This window comes from Hermetia illucens, chromosome 6, assembly GCF_905115235.1.
Source record: "Hermetia illucens chromosome 6, iHerIll2.2.curated.20191125, whole genome shotgun sequence".
NCBI lineage: Eukaryota > Metazoa > Arthropoda > Insecta > Diptera > Stratiomyidae > Hermetia > Hermetia illucens.
This window is the reverse complement of record NC_051854.1, coordinates 25,908,112-25,926,772: the sequence shown is the minus strand read 5'-3', so window position 1 is coordinate 25,926,772 and position 18,661 is coordinate 25,908,112. Positions and strand designations below refer to the sequence as shown.

General features: G+C 43.8%; 2 protein-coding genes across 3 annotated transcripts in view; one reads left to right on the top strand and one right to left on the bottom strand.

Annotated features, from left to right (window-relative positions):
• Nucleotides 1-8,236, bottom strand: part of LOC119659071 (histone-lysine N-methyltransferase 2D) — a 29,639-nt gene extending 21,403 nt beyond the window's left edge. For both annotated transcript variants that reach the window (XM_038066982.1, XM_038066983.1), the window contains exon 1: nt 7,869-8,236. In XM_038066982.1, coding sequence (XP_037922910.1) covers nt 7,869-7,949 — 81 coding nt within the window. In that variant the 5' untranslated portion in view covers nt 7,950-8,236. The remainder of the gene's footprint in view (nt 1-7,868) is intronic.
• Nucleotides 8,237-8,381: 145 nt separating this feature from the next.
• Nucleotides 8,382-17,067, top strand: LOC119659160 (NADH-ubiquinone oxidoreductase subunit 8). The gene is made up of 3 exons (XM_038067110.1): nt 8,382-8,542; nt 16,282-16,718; nt 16,778-17,067. Exons 1-3 carry the CDS (start codon nt 8,506-8,508, stop codon nt 16,937-16,939), a joined length of 636 nt encoding a protein of 211 aa, XP_037923038.1. The 5' UTR covers nt 8,382-8,505; the 3' UTR covers nt 16,940-17,067.
• Nucleotides 17,068-18,661: the final 1,594 nt, after the last annotated feature.

Genomic DNA, 18,661 nt, shown 5'->3' with positions numbered 1-18,661 from the left:
GTCTGAGGCATCGACGAATACGGCTAGAAGTGCATCCTGTTGAAAAAAAAATTATTCGGTTTCTTGATTGGAGCACCTTTCATGAACATTGTGAGGGATGAATCGGAGTAAAACTAAGTAAGATACAGCAGTTTAGGCAACCACGTCTCATACATGACTCAGCGCGGATTCGTGGTTCGAATGGCAAAAAGTTACACCTCCTAAACCATTGGATTCATTCAAACACACGTATAATGCTCCTCCAAAGGATGTTTTCGATGCCATCAATGAAGATCTAAACAAAGATACCTTCCTGGAGCAATATTTCCGCGATTTTATTCAGAACAACGATGAGAGTTCGAATCAATTTATATGGAAAATCTCACCACTTGAGTGGAACCTCTGTCATCATTGAGATTGCAGTATTTTTCTTCAATGAAGGTCCTCTGCTTTACTAATCTTTATGCAAGGCATGAGAAGGAAGCAGTAGTGGAACAAGGATCGATGATTCAGTGGGAGTTAACCCGATACAACTCGCTTATGAACGTTTTATTCCAATTTTTTAGTGTTCAAAACTTTAAAGCGTTTTTCCCACAACTCACGTTTTCAAAGTCGGTGCCTTTCTTAACTGCAAAATTACGGCCAACCTTTAGAAATTTTGAATACCATTTCTATACATAATTTACAAGGTAAGAAATTAGCCAATATTTTCCGCAAAAATTGCATTTTTCATTTCAAAGAGTTCTCAAAATGTGAAAAATTAAAATTTCGAAAAACTCTCCCAGTTACCTGAGGAAAATACTCATCTAATGAAAGTATTATACTTTAATTTTTTGATTTCAGATGATCCAACACTGAGTTATGAGAGGCACCGCAATTCTACTTTTTCCGCAGACGCTTCCGAATATTGGCTGCCATTGCGTTATTTTTCAATATTTCTTCATGAACATTTTACCCAATATTGTTCCAATGTCATACCTCAATATATCACTTTAATAAATAAATTTCAACTATGTCGTCAAACAAATCACAAAGTTGTGCCTTTTTTCCATGAATTAACGTCTCCTTCCTTTTAGCTGTTAATGTTAATGGGCGTAGAGTTTGCTACCGCTAATTTTAACTCTTGCGGAAACAATTTGTTAAGTCTGGCAACGAGAAGAACCGGGACTTTCGTGCCTGTGTCCACCTGAAAATTGGGCCCGCAAAGGTGGTCGTAATTTTTAGGCGACATGTTCCTTTATCAATATCTATGGTAGAAAAAGATGGATATCGAATTGGTGGACCTCGGCGCAAAACCGGGATGTCTGGAGTTCCTTATTAAGGCAGGCCTAGACCGGATACCGGTTGTTGCGCCGTTGATGATGTTCCTTTATTTGGGTAGACGTCCACTAGGGAACCTGTTTTTTTGTACTGCTAGAAACGTGAATGGGCTGGTATATTTAAGAGACCTATCTGCAAACCAGCGACGATTCCAACACACGCCGAAATTCGACGCGGACCGCGATTTGCGACTACTTGACCGTTTATTCTTTGAGATGGATATCGAATGACCGTCCTCTCGCCCGTCAACGCGAACTGAGTCCTTAGGTTCATGAATGATGAAATCGTTTGTGTAATCAATCGAGATAACAATCAATACGAGAAAGCCAATGTAAACAATTTGAGGAATTTCAGCATTGGTTGCTATTACAGCTAAATGGTGACGTTAGAATTTCTTCCATTACAACTGTTGATGTTACGTTTGTTGTTCCTACTGCTACTTCCTAGGCCTTGGAAGGGCGGGCGCTCGGCCGGGTGCGATGTCAATCCGCACTACACGTAAAATCGCTCGTGTGCCTGCCACACGAATTGCTTGGCCTCGATCTCGTGTACAGTACCAAATACTTCTATATCATAAATATTCTATCTCGCATAGTTTGTTTTTTAGTTTTCTTTATTCACTTTGTGTGGAAGTCGCCAAATCGACCGATTTGTTCCGTGTGTTTAACAATTTATAACTCGAAAAATTACTTATTTGTCCAGCTTGCTTACGGGCCTCGTGGCCGCTCGCGCGCTTTTTTCGGTTGTCAGCGCGTCCGACGGGCACGCCGCTGTTGTTGCCGACTGGCTGTGTAGGGGGTTCAAGGATCGTTTCGCCAACCGTGGCGAACTCTGCTTCTTCTTTGATTCTTCTGAGATTCTACCTCGATGTAGCACGTAACATTTTACTCCATCGTATGTCGCTTTGAAAATAGCTATTAATTTTCCCGGAATGCACCTCCTCCGTAGAATACTCCAGATACATTCTCTGTTCACGCCATCGAAAGCTTTCTAATATTCGATGAAAAGCAGATACAGCGAAGATCTAAATTCCGCGCACTGTTCCAGCATGATCCGTAGGGTGTTGATGTGGTCAATGCAGGAGGATCCGGAGCGGAAACCAGCCTGCTCTCTGTCGATCAAACTTTCGGTATGTTTTTTGATGCGTTCCATGATTATTTTAACTATTATCTTTGCTACGGAAGGAAGGATGCAGACACCCCTCCAACTGACACACTCAAAACGGGTGCCCTTCTTTGGAATCTTAACGATCATCTTCTTCTTCAACTCTATATGAAAAGTCTCGGATTCTCAGAATGTCCGTGCCAGTGGAAGGAACAAATCGATAAGAGAAGTGTTACAATTGCTCTACTATGATCCAAAAAGTAACGTTCGAAATATGGCGCGTGTATCAAAACTGCTTCATGTCTATTTCGGTTTTCATCAAGGTGCTCTCTCACCACTCCTATTTGTTCTGGTTGTGGACACCGTCACACGGGACATCCAACGTCCAGCGCCCTACACACTGCTTTAAGCAGGTGATGTTTTCATAACAAAAATGATCTCGACCAACTTTTACAAATATGGAATAACCGCCTCATTCAATACAGTTTCAGACTGAGTTTGAATAAAACAGACTTTTGATAAAACAAAATGGGGCAACCGATCACGACGAGCCGACCCCACTTGTGAACAGGACAAAGGCTAAAGAAAAAGAAGAATGATGAAAGTTCACATTCAATAATCAATATTGCTACGAGAAAGCTAATGTAAACTATTTGAGAAATTTCAATTTTAGTTGCTATTACAGATAAATGGAGCCATTATTATTTTGCTCACTAAAACTTTATAACTCTTGATGTTGCGTTTGTTGTTGCTGTTCGGCCGATTGAGGTGTCACTTCTTGCCACTGGTAATCCAAAGGCGAACAACCAACGATCATTTTGGTTGTATTTCTGACTCGATTTTAATTACGCAATCAATGAAAACTTCTCTTTTCAGGTTCCCTGGGTGTACGTTATGTACTTTTCCCGGGGTTCGGATGCCTTTTCTGAATGCCGACCGAAATGGCAAACGAATAAAATGAAACAACTTTCAAGACGGCAGCAGCAGACACCTTCATCGATGTTGTGATGCAAATGTAATTTTTTAGGTCGTGCATGATTCCCGTGGGAGTCCTATGTTTGCTGTTGTACTGATCTAGTCTTATTGCAAGCAGTGTTGGACATATTTGTATTCGTAAAAAAGAATACAAATAAATTCGTACGATGATTTTCTAGGAATATGAATATATAAGCTCGAAAGATATTTCCCAGCCTGAAGAATTGGAAAAAAGAAAGAAAGTCCTTGAAAGGAAAGAAGGTAGATGTCTGTGTCAGCCTCGGATATCAGACAAACAAATATCTGCGCCTGTGTTAGACGAATGTTTTCTTGAATGTCCAGATATACCGGAATTGTAGGAGGAGCGGTGAATAGGTTTGCGAAGAGAAGAGCGGCTCTACTCTGTGTGAATTAATGACCAATATTAATCCTTATTTATTTGGAGGGGTAGTTCGTAACCTCATGTTCCAATGTCCACCCCTCTCATCAACAAGATGCGGAAGTTCGCCGGATGGAATACGGTTAAGGACCGTATTGAAGTTTTCCGTCCACTTTTTTAGTTGCTCGCCACCGTGAATGAGGAGTCAACAGTACCTTCCCTAGGACCATGGAAAGATTTGGACCAAATTTTTTTTCTAATGCGATATACGATTCTGAAATCGTTCATATCTGCAGTAGCTTCTGTTTCCCTGGGCGGCGAAATAACATATTCCATTTTGTCACGATCGTCATCGTTCGCCGTGGTTAATGGAGTCTCCAATCCCCCGTTCATCAAATCGGTTCATCCCACCGTTAGCTAGACCTGGTGACGTACCTTCGGGACGAGCCTGACGACCTACGTAACGCCCGAGAAAATGAGCATTTTTGATAGCGGCCCAATGCTCACCAATATTTTCATGCGAATTAATCAGGATATCTGCCATCCGATCGGCGAGAGCTGATTCACACAAGCGAACGATGCTAAATTTGTGCCCCTCAGGAAGCCTCCCCTGAACTGCGTGTAATGGCTCTTAGAAAGCATCATTCTCCACGATATCGGAAGTTTCCGTTGGTGCATAGCATTGTACAAATATAATGCTCTTTAACCTGGACCGGAATCTTGCAGTTAGAAGTCTGTCAGAAACCGGCTTCCAGGGCAAGAGAGCGCGTCTTGCAGTAGCCGTTCGAAACAATCCGACAACGGATTCGCGTCTGCTACCGCTTGGTTTTCAGATTATAAAAGCATATTGCCTCAAGAGAGAGAAAGGATTATTCTCCAGGCTCCCGCTATCTTACTTCCCTTAAAAAGAACGATGGTGGAGGGGGTAGAGCGTCAGCCGACAGGTAGATACTAGACAGCTACCACACTCACCCTTGCCCCCCAAAAAATGAAATCAGAACGGGTACGCACGATTTCAAATGGTTTTGCCCTTGGCATGAGCAAGATATAACGAAAATCCGATCAACTTTGTTTGACATACAACCCGGACTTGCTAATGTATGGGTGAGATCGGCAAGTTGTTGTCTATGCATAAGTGAATACGTGAAACTACTTTTTGCTAGATGGGTAGGGGCACGGCAGTAGTACCAGAATAGCAAAAGCTCACCGATCCCTCTCTTACCAATACGATTTGGCGAAGATTATACCTTGTCCTTGTTTAGCCTCTCTGATGTGGACAGATAAGCAGAATGTTCAAATTACCGCCCGATCCGGTTACTTTCCCATACCATGAAGATTTTTGAACGCATTCTTGACAACCGTATTCGCGAAATCGTTGAAATAACGGTGAATCAAGCCGGATTTGTCAAAAACTGCGGAACTACTGACGCAATATACGATGCACGGTTACTCATGGAGAAACACAGTGAGAAACATCGCCCTCTTTACATTCCATTTCTGGATCTAGAGAAATCGTTTGATCGTGTGCCACACGAACTCATCTGGTATGCTCTACGACAACACTTAGAGCCAGAAAAACTCGTGCGCTAGGTTCAATTGCTCTACCAAGATCCGAAAAGTAAAGTTCGAAGTATGGCGGGTATATCAAAACCGCTTCGTGTCTCTGTTGGTGTTAATCAAGGAAGCGCCCTCTCACCACTCCTCTTTGTTCTTGTTATGGACACCGTCACACGGGATATCCAACGCTTTATGCAGATGTTTTCCTAGCATCTGATAGCAAAAATTATCTCGCGCAGCTTGTCCAATGGAATGATCGCCTCATGCAACACGGTCTCAGATTGAATCTAAACAAAACTGAATTTTTGACGACCGATCCCCATGAAACAGGTACAATCACTGTCAGCGGCAGTGGTCTTCCGAGAACTGAGCGATTAAAATACCTCGGGTCAACGCTATCAGCTAATGGAAAACTGCATTATGAAATTGCTTCACGTATTAACGCAACCTGGATGAAGTGGCATTCCACAACTGGTGTTCTTTGTGATCGACGTACCAACCAGCGTCTCAAATCTAAAATCTACCGCAATGTCGTCTGTCCTGTGGCTCTCTATGGTTCTGAGTTTCGCCCGACTATAAAACAGAATGAACGGCGTCTTGCGATAATGGATACGATGATGTTGCGTTGGACTAGTGGCGTGATACGTTTTGATCACATCCGAAATGTAGTGCTCAGAGGTGACGATGAGGAAGACGGGGCGGTAACCCTGTCGGCCAAACCAAAACCAAGTGGCCGAGGAGAACCTCCATAGTGGTGGCACCGGGAGACGCTTTACTCACTTTGACTTGCCGGCCGTGATGCAGTAGGCGAATGCTCCAAAGGCCTAATTAGGGCGATCAGACCCGAGTCCGCAGTGGCACCTACCGTGGAAAAACTGCGAGGGAGGCGCCTTCGATGGTATGGTCACGCAATTCGTGCTAACGAGAATTCACTTGACAAGATTGGTCTGAACATCGAAGTCGATGGTAAACGACCAAAAGGCAGGCCTAAACAACGGTGCTTGATACGCTGGACGGGGATTTAAAAGCCTCGAGATTGCACCCAGATCAGGCATTTGATAGAGCTAAATGGCGAAACCGATCAAGACTTGCTGACCCCGCTTGTGAACGGGACAAAGGCAGAAGAAAAAGCTTCTGCAACACATTCGCAAATCGCGGCATTTTAGTGTGGGTACTGCCCATTAGATATACTGTGCGTCGGCCTATCAACATCGCCGCTCTGGATTCGAATCCCAGTCGTCATGAGTGTCTGTGTTCGTCTTGTGTTTGTCTCGCTGATGTAAGCTTATCACTTGCATAGTGTCAAGTGTGATGATGCTGAAACTAAGGCACAATCTGACTGTGTGGATGCCGTTATCGAGGACTGCGCCCACGTCCCAGAAACCAATCATAAATCGTTTTGATAGTCAAAGTTCATAGCTGTGAGGTCAGTCCCTATCCGATGTGTTGTTGACATTTCGATGGCAATAAAGTTTCAAAATTTGCAGGTTGCTAGCCTACATTCCTTTTATTCTCCTTTACGACAAGCAGGGAATACTTTGAGTGTATTCTCAAACTCCAACTCACAGGGCAGAGGCGATGATAGGTGAATAGAAATTGTCACCGTATTGTTTCAAGCCACCCTAATAACATCATTTCCTTACAGAAATATGATTAAAACCGTCTGAAAACCTCCTTCTCCCCCGGAAGTGAATAACCGTCTCATCCGCAGTTACACAACAGGTGATTCCCCTGATACCACGCCTTCTTCAACCTCAAAATAATTCAAAAATTCATTATTCACTTCGGGATTTCAAGTTCGGCAAGTTTCGACCTGGGAGTGGCGAACATTTCTTCACAGTCGTGCTATGCCCCGGGCAGAAATTAAACTAAACATTTCAAGAGACGTTTCAGAAAGTTCTGGAGAAGGAAATTGATCCACAGACACTTTCGACGTCTTGTTCGTGCCGAACACTTAGATCTTAACCGAAAGTTACCAATGAGCTCCTTCAGCGGAACTAATATGCAAAGGAGCATATCCAGTCAATAAGGCTACTAGAATTCGGGGAAAAGCAGCTTTTGGGCTGGTTAGACTCACAACTTTTTTTTAGGATGAATGGCTAGATTGCATGACCTTATGCAATTCTACAGCGAATGGAAGGCTCGCGAGGCACTAATCCTGCAATTCTTAAAGTCAAGCACTTCACTCTGACCAGTCCAAGTAGAATTCTCTCCATTTCGGCTCACATCATCCAAGCAAGACCTGCTACATCATGCTTCGGCTTCCATTTCCCCCACATCGAGCCTATTGAGCTCAGTAATGGAACCAAACACACTGGCCACGCAGAGGTTATGATAATGCAAAAACATAAATCTCACTCCTAATTGGGCACCAATCACGTTTCCATCAAAATATTGCCAAAGGATTGAAACTTTCATTCAAGAAGGCGCTCCTAGTTGCAATCAGGCTTCCGTATCAGTCACTGAATACCTGCGAGCGGGGCAATCCCACCCTCGTTACTGCATTCTGGACAATTAACCAAAGTGAAAACTAATTAAAGGAACACTTGCTCACATCTTCATCCAAATTTCCGTATGCAATATACTTCACGTTCGCGAATAAATCGTCTTTGACGGTGGCCGCCAACGTTTCCATGATTCCTGCCACTGTTACAGCTTTTCGCGGACCGTGCAATCTTGCACGGAAACCGCGGCGGGAGATAAATCAACACTATCCGGCTAAACTAGATTGTCGTCATGAAAACCATCAAAATACACGAAACTGAATTAGAATATACACAGCTTTCGGCACGAAACGATCGGACATACTAGTGGCTTGAATGTAAACTATACAAATTGGAAGAAAATCCAGTGGATTGAACAGAAAACGCGTCACGAAAAAATACACTTTAAAAACTTCAACATGTAGAGGACGGCGCCATTTTTCCACTTGCACTTTTGACGCGCCGACTTAAGTTTCGTTAAGTTGCATTTTACTTGGATGCTTTCAATGTGGCGATTCGAGCTGTCAAAATACATAAACAAACCTCCAGGGTGGGTAACGTAACGAGAAAAGCACAACGAAGAATCCGTCCAACAAGCTGATTGTCAAATTGGACTGTCAAAGTTGTTGGAAGGAACAATATCGAGTCGTAGTCGGTGGATCTTGTGCCGCGTAGTGTTTGGAGCCAGTTTCGACTAATTCTCTTAAGATGTCAACTGTGAAGTTATTCTCGCTGGCCAGATTGGGTTAGTAACGTTTTTCTACAATTAATGGAAAACTGGTGAAATTTGCTGAAGCTTGATAAAATGCGATTCAAAACAATGTTATTGAGGTTATGACATCTTATGTCATCAATTAGTCCTGAATATTGTGAGTTTGATGGGCAGGGGAAGATATTCCCTATGAAATTTAGAAAAAACCTAAGCGGATTAAGTTGTACTGACTCGCAATCATACTGCAATGGATTTTATTCGCGGATTATGCACTGTCTATGCCGGTCTTTCTTGCTTGAGTTTGATTTACTTGGATTGTCTGAAACATTTTGCCTTGCAATTGGAAAATATAGAAACCACTTAGGTATTGAGATGCTGCTCAATTTTGCCTTTCATAGCGTAATCTTAACCGACCAAACTTCGAAATCTGGAATCGCGTTTCTAAGAGTTGATTTTTGCGTTTGTTAGAGCGAAGCTTTATTCGACGTTTACATCATTGTAACCATTCTGTCCCAACTCTGGGCCAATTTCGACCCCTTCATCCTCGGCGTTGACCCCAACGCGACACACGTATCTTGTGGCGACTCAGTTAACAACGAAAACGGCAAAGTGCTCTTCGATTGGTTTCAGTCAGGACCATCCCTTAGCACGGACGTCATTAACGCTGGAGTGCCATTTTATCCTCTTGGGTTTTCTTCCCTATCATCATCATCAACGGCGCAACAACCGGTATCCAGTCTAGGCCTGCTTTAATAAGGAACTCCAGACATCCCGGTTTTGCGCCGAGGTCCACCAATTCGATTTCCCTAAAAGCTGTCTGGCGTCCTGACCTACGTCGTTGCTCTATCTTAGGCAGGGTCTGACTCGTCTTCTTTTTCTACCATCAATATTGCCCTTATAGACTTTCCGGGTGGGATCATCCGCATCCATACGGATTAAGTGACCAGCCCACCGTAACCTATTGAGCCGGATTTTATCCACAACCGGACCGCCATGGTATCGCTCATAGATTTCGTCATTGTGTAGGCTACGGAATCGTCCATCCTCATTTAGGGGGTCAAAAATTCTTGGGAGGATTCTTCTCTCGAACGCGGCCAAGAATTCGCAATTTTTCTTGCTAAGAACCCAAGTTTCCGAGGAATACATGAGGACTGGCAAGATCATTGTCTTGTACAGTAAGAGCTTTGATCCTATGGTGAGACGTTTCGAGCGGAACAGTTTTTGTAAGCTGAAATAGGCTCTGTTGGCTGACAACAACCGTGCGCTGATTTCATGATCGTAGCTGTTATCAATTATGATTTTCGACCCTAGATAGGAGAAATTATCAACGGTCTTAAAGTTGTAGTCTATTATCTTTATTCTTCCCGTTTGACCAGTGCGGTTTGATGTTGTTCGTTGGTTGGTTTTAGGTGCTGACGTTGCCACCATATACTTTGTCTTGCCTTCGTTGATGTGCAGCCCAAGATCTCGCACTGCCTGCTCGATCTGGATGAAAGCAGTTTGTACGTCTCGGGTCGTTCTTCCCCTGATGTCGATATCGTCAGCACAGGCCAGTAGTTGGGTGGACTTAAAGAAGATTGTATCTCTTCCATTTACCTCAGCATCACGGATCACTTTCTCGAGGGGCAGGTTAAAGAGGACGCATGATAGGGCATCCCCTTGTCGTAGACCGTTGTTGATGTCGAATGGTCTTGAGAGTGATCCTATACGGCTTTATAATCTCGTCCAATCTTTCAGCATGTGTCACTAGCTTCTCTTCCTTAGCTTCCCACTCCGACCAACATGCCCTCAGGCTCTCTCTGCATCTACAGCAAATTCTTCCTTCACTCCATCATCTGGATAAATGCAGATCCTTTAATCTGACAAACTGGCACGATTTCCAACGCGAATTATCCAGTGCACTGGGTCCTCCCCTGGACAAATGGCGCATTCACTCTGTTGTGTTGAGCTAGACACATACATCTGGAGAGTCAACTCTACCTCCGAAACTACAATTGGCAAAAACGCAGAGCCTGGTTACTACAAATACGGGTGCCTTTCCCCCTCAACCCTCCTCTTAGTCCGCGATAGAAGCAGATTAATGCAGCGCAGGAAGCAATTATTTCATCGGTTACGGAACAGATGCAACGCTGATTACCTTCTCCCCTCCAAGATCATCCAGTGACCTGTCTAACGAAATCGATGGAGCTATTCGGTCCGAACTGAATGCATCTTACAAGAAACTCCTCAAATCCCTCAAACCTGGCCCACAAGTTTTCCCAAAAATTAATCGATTTGCTGGAAGGAAAAAATCTTCTCTTAACGTCAACTATTACCCGATCAAAATAGGTAACCTCCAGTTTCACTCCCCTGAGGAAAAAATATCTACTTGCGTAGAATACTTCAGCCACTTATTCAGAGCCAAATCGCCAGCGGACCCCATCTGGAATTCGGTGGTCGCCACAACTGTCAACGATGGAAGGTTGAGCTCTCACCTTTGCCCCGTTTTCCCCAACTGCCCGGTTGATATAGTCAAAATAGCCCCATTCGCCTCCTTCTTTACCTCCGTAGAAGTAGTCGCTTGCAATCACCCGATTCAACAATAAAAAATCCTCGGCCCCCGACGGTATCTCTAACTTTGTCCTACGGAAGTGTGCGCCTGCCATCAGTGAACGTCTCGCCATCCTAGAATTTTAAAAAAATCTCTCCAGTTCGACCTCTGCAGGAATTGCCCCAGAATTTCACATATGAACAAACTGTGGCGCGTCAGGCTGAAGAAGTGGCTGTCCCACCCTAACCCACTGATAAAAAATCTCGCTCGTAATGCCTCGTTACCCGAGTAGAGGTACTACGTGTCAGGACTGGCTCTCCTCTCGAACAGTAATTCTCCTCTCAACCATCACGCCTTCCCTTCCTCTTTCATCCCCTCCTTTTAACAAAGCTCTCCCCGGATTTTCACAGAGGCTAACCGCGTAGGGCCAATGTTCCGGCAGTCAATCTTCGCGTATTATTTTTCTTTACCTAGTCTAGGTTAAGTCAATCAACATTAATTAGGCTGTACAAAATGTGATATCTGCAAACACTAACTTCTCGCCTGAATTAAGGTCCCTCCTTCTACCAGTTAGGCTCCACAATCCATGCCCCGTAATCCCACAGTCCTCTTCATCCCTCCCGCCTTTGAGCACTGTCCTTGCACAAGCCCAAATCAAGTAAAAGGTAGCCCTTTCTCAGGTTGCGATCACCAGTGAAAAAGGATTGCGCTTTACTCCAAATGCGTCGCTCAATCTTGTCCACCAGTGCCTTAAAACTCCCATTTTCTCGTTTTCCAGTACGGACCAAGACGGGTCTTGAGCCATTATGGCGGCCTTCAGCGTTCTGTGCCACCTTTCAAGCATCGAATTGGACTGCGGTTGTCCGGTGGGGTTTAGAGTAGAGGAGTTTTCCGAACTGTGAGAAAAGGAAGTACTCAAACTGCATTCTCTGGTCGGTTATTACAATTGTCAGTACCCCAAAGGGTGTAATCCATTCTCCAAAGAGGGCCTCGCTAAATCGTGAACGACGCGAAATACTTTCTTTCCGAAATCGGCCGGAATATATACTGGATGTTGAGCCGAAGGTAGGAAACTCGAAAAGTGTGCATATTGCCGTTTCGAAATGTCTTCGGGAGCTACAGGAATTTGATTATATGCCTTGACTAAGTCGAAGGTCGAGAAAATACGGCAGTTTGCGATAGAGTGCGCAAAATCGTGGATGTGTGGGATGGGGTACCGGTCTGGAATCGTCTGACCATTTAGCCGTTAGTTGTTGTCTCAAGGTCTCCATTCGCCATTGAGTTTAGGGACCATGCGAAGTGGCGAAGAACAACAACTGTCTGAAGGTCTGCAAAAAACCTGCTTAAGAAGTTATTCGAGCTCTTTTTGCGCAACTGCGAACTATTGCAGTGGTAATGTATACACTTCAGAAATTACGAGTAGTGTTGATGTGGTGCTGAACATCATGCTTAACGGGCTCGAAGGGGCTACGTTCGGTAGTGATGTTGCGGTATTTTTGAAAAATTGCGTGGATACATGTGTTGGCAACGTCTTCAAAACGATAGAAAAAGTGCTGGGTGAGCAGGATGAGATTCTTCTTGATGATTTAAGTCAAGTTTTGATCTAATTTGTTATCGGGACTGGATGTGGGATACCAGTCGACTCAGCTGTGAACAGTGCTCTAACACACTTCAAAGCCCTGGAAACATGGATTGTTGCGTCAACTATTATTATTATTTATTAAGGGAAGTGTTGGGGTCGATGAAGGATCTGCTATGTAGATACACTAATGCTGATGTTCGCGTTAATGAAGCGCCAAGAAAACGCTCATCGAAGTCCCTCAAATCTACCTGCCTATAGGTCCGTGCAAAGATTGCGGTATTAAATTATGATGCCGGGATACGGGAAAAACCAAGACTTCAGTACCTGTATCGATCAGGTAGGAAGAACTCCTGGCAAGCCTAGTTTTTGTCTGGAGAAAAGTTTCAGGGGCTGGTACATTTCTTAGTTTTTTCGGCGACCTAGCATGCCCCGTACTTACCGAAGGATCTAGTCCTACTTCCCGAACGCACACCACCGACGGCCTCTGCCAACTCTGACTGTAGCAACTCGGTGCCGACTTTATCACCACCCCACTGCTTCATTTCACACATTTGGGTTGGTGCACGGTCACCTGGCGTTAGTTCTGTTAGTAGGTAGTTGTTTAGCCGTCTCACTTACTGGCAGGCGCTTTACTAGCTACTCTTTTAGTCTTTTGTAAGAGCAGCCCTCGAGAACGTCGGAGACAAGTTCAACTGTGCCCTCATCCCGGCCAGCTCGTGATTGAAGCGAATAGTTTCCATTTTGACAACGGCCAAAGTGAATTGGACCTCAAGCTGGAGGAACCACGCTTCCGGGCTCCTACACAAAACGGCGGCCATGCCACCTATCGAAGAACTTGGCTCTGTTCTAGTGGACATCATGAGCGAACAACCCACAAGATATCAAAAATACGCAAGCGGAACGAGTGCAGAAAAGAGCAGAACGAAAGAGTCAAGAAGAAGAACATTTATGTTTTTGCGGAAGAGAAAAAGGTAGTACCGACTCTTGCGGCCTGACGTGTTTACTTCAATAATACAACAATAACAAAAAAGGACAATCAAATTTAAAGTGTAACTGTGCTCAAACTAATTTGTTGCTTCTTTCCGGGAATGTTCTCCTGATTCTGGCACCCTGGCAGTCGTCGACGGAGCTATCGGGCTGGTGTTATCTGCTCGTGTTCGATCTGCAACTGTGTTCCTGGCGGCAAGCCGTGTCGTCGGGTTTTCTTTGGAGACTTCGCTGATTTGCGGACCTATATTAGGTTTCCGCTGTGTGTCTGCAGGTCGGGAACAACGGAGCGCTCGCACTAAACTTCTGTCTGCTAGGCTGGGACTTGAATGCGAATTCGGCTGCTCGGTCTACCTGGTCAGCCTCCTTCTTTCGATCTTTTTTGTTTACTTTTTTAAATATTTGGAATAAAACGGAAGTTTTTTGAGCTTGTACCTACGGTTTATTCCCCCGCTTTCCGCCGCATAAATGCTTACCATCAAGGGGTGCTGAAAGTACACCAAATCCTGTGCAGGAGGGAATTCAAGAGCACAAGCCGATCATGTTATTTACATAGCATGCTAGTCTCAAGCCACCTGGACACCTGAGAGGGTTTGAGGCAACGTATTTGTGCTATCCTAACTAAAACAAAAATGAAATGCTGACATCAGGGAAAGAGATAAATAAAATATAGTTGGAGCACTCCGTTATTCTAAATCCTACCTGGTCTCTCTGGGTGATAGGTCCCGCGGCAGACCGACCAAGAAAATGCATCCAATGTCGTTGAAAACAAAATGATCATGTTGAGTTTTAAACCTCGGGAAATGCTAGGGCATAGACCTCAGTCAACGCGGCAAGACGGGTCCTGGTCCTTTCCTTCTTTGCCTTCCATTTTACCTTTGAGTAGAGGCCTCGGAATTCTCCTAACGTACATAGCCTCTACATGGCCTGTACGCTGGAGCTTTCAAATGTTAAGGATGTACCTTAGAACCTGCTGAAGTAGCGATGTAGCCATAATATCATAAAAATGATCATCAAATATGCTATAATATCTGGCTAGCTAATGCCAATGCGAAGAGAAAATATCCCACAGTAATCGACCCCCACAGCTATGGAAAGAAAGAGCCTAGTGACACTTGCTGCGCTGAAGCGAGGCCATCTTTTGTCTTCTCCTATGGCGGCAGCATATGGCGCAGCGATGACTGATTGTACGTACTACCTGCAGGGCACATTAGCACTGGGGAGTGTCTGTAGCATGAGTTGCACCGCACTATAAAAACTGGTGAAATGCGGCTGCTGGATGAGAGGCTGAGCGAAAGCGCCGGCCTTCTGCAAGATGATCGGAAAGTGCTGGTCGTGTGACAGCTTTGTGTCAAGAAAAGCAATTCGTGATCATCCAGATATGAGGTGAAAGGGGGCGGGCGGACTGGACTAGAGCTCATCAAGCGGGTGTTGCCAGGGTGCCTGGAACTCTGCTCCAGATAACCGTCTTGCCAATTCCTCAGTATGAAGAAACTGCCAGTACAAGAAAGATAGCTACTGATGTCACGATGATCGGAGGCTTCTCATCAAGTTGAGCAAGCTTCAAATAAAAAGCTTCCAGAAAAAGTGTCGAGTTCAGCCCCAACCTGGGAATTGTAGTACCGCCTTGTGGTAAAGTGTTTTGCAGCGTGTGTAGTGCAATGAAGGCCATATAAATGTGCGATGTGACCGCAACACAAGCCTGCCACTATGCAGCCGGGCACCATGCCTAACCATCGTAGAACGCGCAGTTAATTCGGTCATTACGAAAAATGAGCCATGTTCACGACGTGGTATCTAAAAGAGACATATTCTAATGTAAATTGGCTGCCCAAAGACGCTGGATAACGATTTAACTCGATCAGTTTTGCCACGATAATGGATACAGCCAATGTATCCCAGTGGTCAATGGGGAACTTCATAATCATCAACAACAGCGTTAGCGATCGTCCGTAGCCCTCTCTACTTCCTGATAACCTCGATATAAAGGCCGTCAACCGGGGGCACAATGTCAACATCGATGGTTCGACGCAGTTTGTCGAGTTTGTAATTCTTCGGGATATCTTGATTTTGCAGCAATGTCGTAAACGTATCTTTGAACGGCGTAACGAAATATAGTATTGCGGCTCGATGCTGTCTAAGAACACCTCGTGCGCCTTTACTTCTGCGTCATCCAACGCCTTAGCTTACAGCGCTGTGTTTGTGGCAATTAGAGGCTTCCTAAGTTCGTACACGTTGACAAGCGATTGGTCTCAATTCAGTGCGATCTATGCTGGATATCGTGTCGAAGACGGATAGCCGCTGGCTAGTGCAGATTATCCACTTCCGTTCGGTTCGGTTCTTCATTCCATTAGAAAGTAAAGTGTACAGTCGGCCGGATATCGCAAACGAAGTCCTTATTATACCATAGATTTACTCTAAGGGCGCTGCCATTTGAGGTGGTTTTATCCATTATTGAAAATGGGCGCTACAAATTGAAGCAATGCGAGCAACTCCCCGCGCGGCGTTCAAAAAAACGAAGCGCGTAACACCGTAAAACGGGGTTAGATAGTCGGGGTACCACTAAAATGTTAATTCGACTTACGTCATTTATAAATTAAGTAAACCTCGCCCTGAATATTATTTGAAAAAAATAGAATGCAATTAAACAGTAAATGTTTTTTTCAATTCCAGGCAACCGAGCAACGTTCCAACAAGCAGTTCGCACTTTTGCATCTCGTGAGTTAGTGAAACCAGAAAAGGGTTATATATACGTCAACAATGAGGAGCCAAGCATGGAATTTAAAGATATCACAGACCGTGCAGCGCAAACAATGTTCTGGACTGAACTGGCGCGCGGATTCGGTGTAACCCTTGCCCATATTTTCAAAGAACCCGCGACAATCAACTACCCATTTGAAAAGGGACCGCTAAGTCCACGATTCCGTGGTGAACATGCCCTGCGTCGCTATCCAAGTGGCGAAGAACGTTGTATCGCCTGCAAATTGTGTGAAGCAATCTGTCCGGCACAGGCTATTACTATTGAAGCTGAAGAACGAGCTGACGGCAGTCGAAGGACGACCCGATATGATATCGATATGACAAAATGCATCTATTGCGGATTTTGTCAAGTACGTTTTATTTAAATGTTGTTAGGAATCTGGTTATTAAGGTCCATTGTTTATTTCAGGAAGCGTGCCCAGTTGATGCTATTGTTGAAGGACCCAATTTCGAATTCTCCACTGAAACCCACGAAGAGTTGCTCTACAATAAGGAAAAGTTGTTGAGCAATGGAGATAAATGGGAATCGGAAATTGCTTCGAACTTACAAGCTGACCACTTGTATCGTTAGACATTTTTTTGTTTTTTTAGGAAATATAACAACTTCAAACCGAATGGAAGTTATACGAAGCGATCATCTTCTTTCGTGTCAGAATTTAAAACTGAATAAACTTCCTTAGAAAATATAATAATCACGCAAAGTTTTTGTTTAGCCTTATTCAGTAATATTTAAAAACATACAACATGCGAAGAGCGTACACATCCGCTTTCACACATTTCAGAATAAATGAAATATAGTGACAACCGTTATCAACTGTTGAGCAAATGGACGGACGTATTATGAGGAACTAACTATGGCTTGCAAGGTTATCTGTTGACTACGCATTCCTTTTGGCTTATGTGGCCCATGATATTAATGGGAATGTTTCGTTGTTCCAAAACGATTTTACAAGACAACTCTTCAGATGGATTGTGGTGGTGCCTTTCAAATATCTTAACAAAAGATTCAATTTCGGGTTACATAGCTAGGCTGCCTTTCTCCAGTTCCTTCAAAGGCATTCAATCCTCTTCATAAACCGAATCTTTCGATGCATATATTTGTATGTTGTTTGCTTGCTCCCAAATGTGAGTTGTGTTTGTTCAAGTCATTTTTAGGGAATGAGCAGAGGCCATACGTTTGCATTATTAATAAGGTTCAAGAAGGTCGTTTTTCGTATAAACGTGCTCTTTGTATCTATTTGATATCTGATAAACGAGCAAAACTCTTCAGCTAATGATCTTACTAGTCTAAAAGATTTAATTTAAGTTTCGTAAGGATAATCTTGTAATGATTTTGTTGGAAGCTAATGTAATATAAACATCTGAAGTCAGTGCATCAATACTAAATCACGCTCTTACCGACAACCACACCCAAACATACCATGATCTTTTCGAGTGATGGACTAGTTAATCGTAAACAATCTTACCGAATACTCTGAATTCTATATCTTCCTTCACCTAAGGCCTCATAACTATGGGTTCTTATCTATAAAGCGTCTTTTCTGCTACCTTTTTCCGCTTGGTTTTCATGCCGCTTCGTTGCTTTTTACCCCATATGACGTGGAATACAACTATCCAGACCTTATTTTGCAGACGAAGCTTATTTTTTACGGTTTTATATAAAACAGTTAGTAATTTTGCGAACAGAAGCGTTCCGAATTGAAGGGTCAAAAAATACAAACTAAAAGTAAGATAGGGCTCATTTTCGGATACAGGATGATGCACCTATATGAAATCTTGGCCTCAAAATACATCCTATTCCTATATCTGCTCAAATTAACTAAATAATAATATTTATATTAACAATTTTTTTAACTTAACCGGGAAACCTCTTTAAATTCAGCCTAAAAGTACCAATCACATACCATATAGAAAGGTATCAGGCATAATACTGGTTCCGTTCCTCCGACAGTCTAGCTCAATTTTCTTCGTAAGGAGAAGAACATGATTTGCAACACGGCTTCATTTGCCAACGCTTCTTAGCATCTCTCCGACAATGTTGCCCAGAGGCAGCTCCCCTGCGTCTGCATAGAGTTACTGACTATTCTCATCGCACCTTCCACAAGAAAAAAAATGGTGTGGTCGGCGTCGTCCACTAGCCCATTGAAACACAAGCATTTAGAAGATAGTCTCCTCCTCAGTTCACTTAAATCGAGAGAGAGATAGACAATTCATTCATTTAGTGTATGTTGCCGTTCACGAGCAATCACCTCCCTTGAGTCTTATCTCCTGTGCTTGCAAATTACCTTGCGTT

Bases quoted from the DNA above. Each gene is read 5' to 3' on its own strand.
- LOC119659160 (XM_038067110.1), top strand. From the start codon at position 8,506: ATGTCAACTGTGAAGTTATTCTCGCTGGCCAGATTGG. The intron at 8,543-16,281 runs GTTAGTAACGTT...TTTCAATTCCAG, and splicing joins ATTCTCGCTGGCCAGATTGG to GCAACCGAGCAACGTTCCAA. The intron at 16,719-16,777 runs GTACGTTTTATT...TGTTTATTTCAG, and splicing joins TCTATTGCGGATTTTGTCAA to GAAGCGTGCCCAGTTGATGC.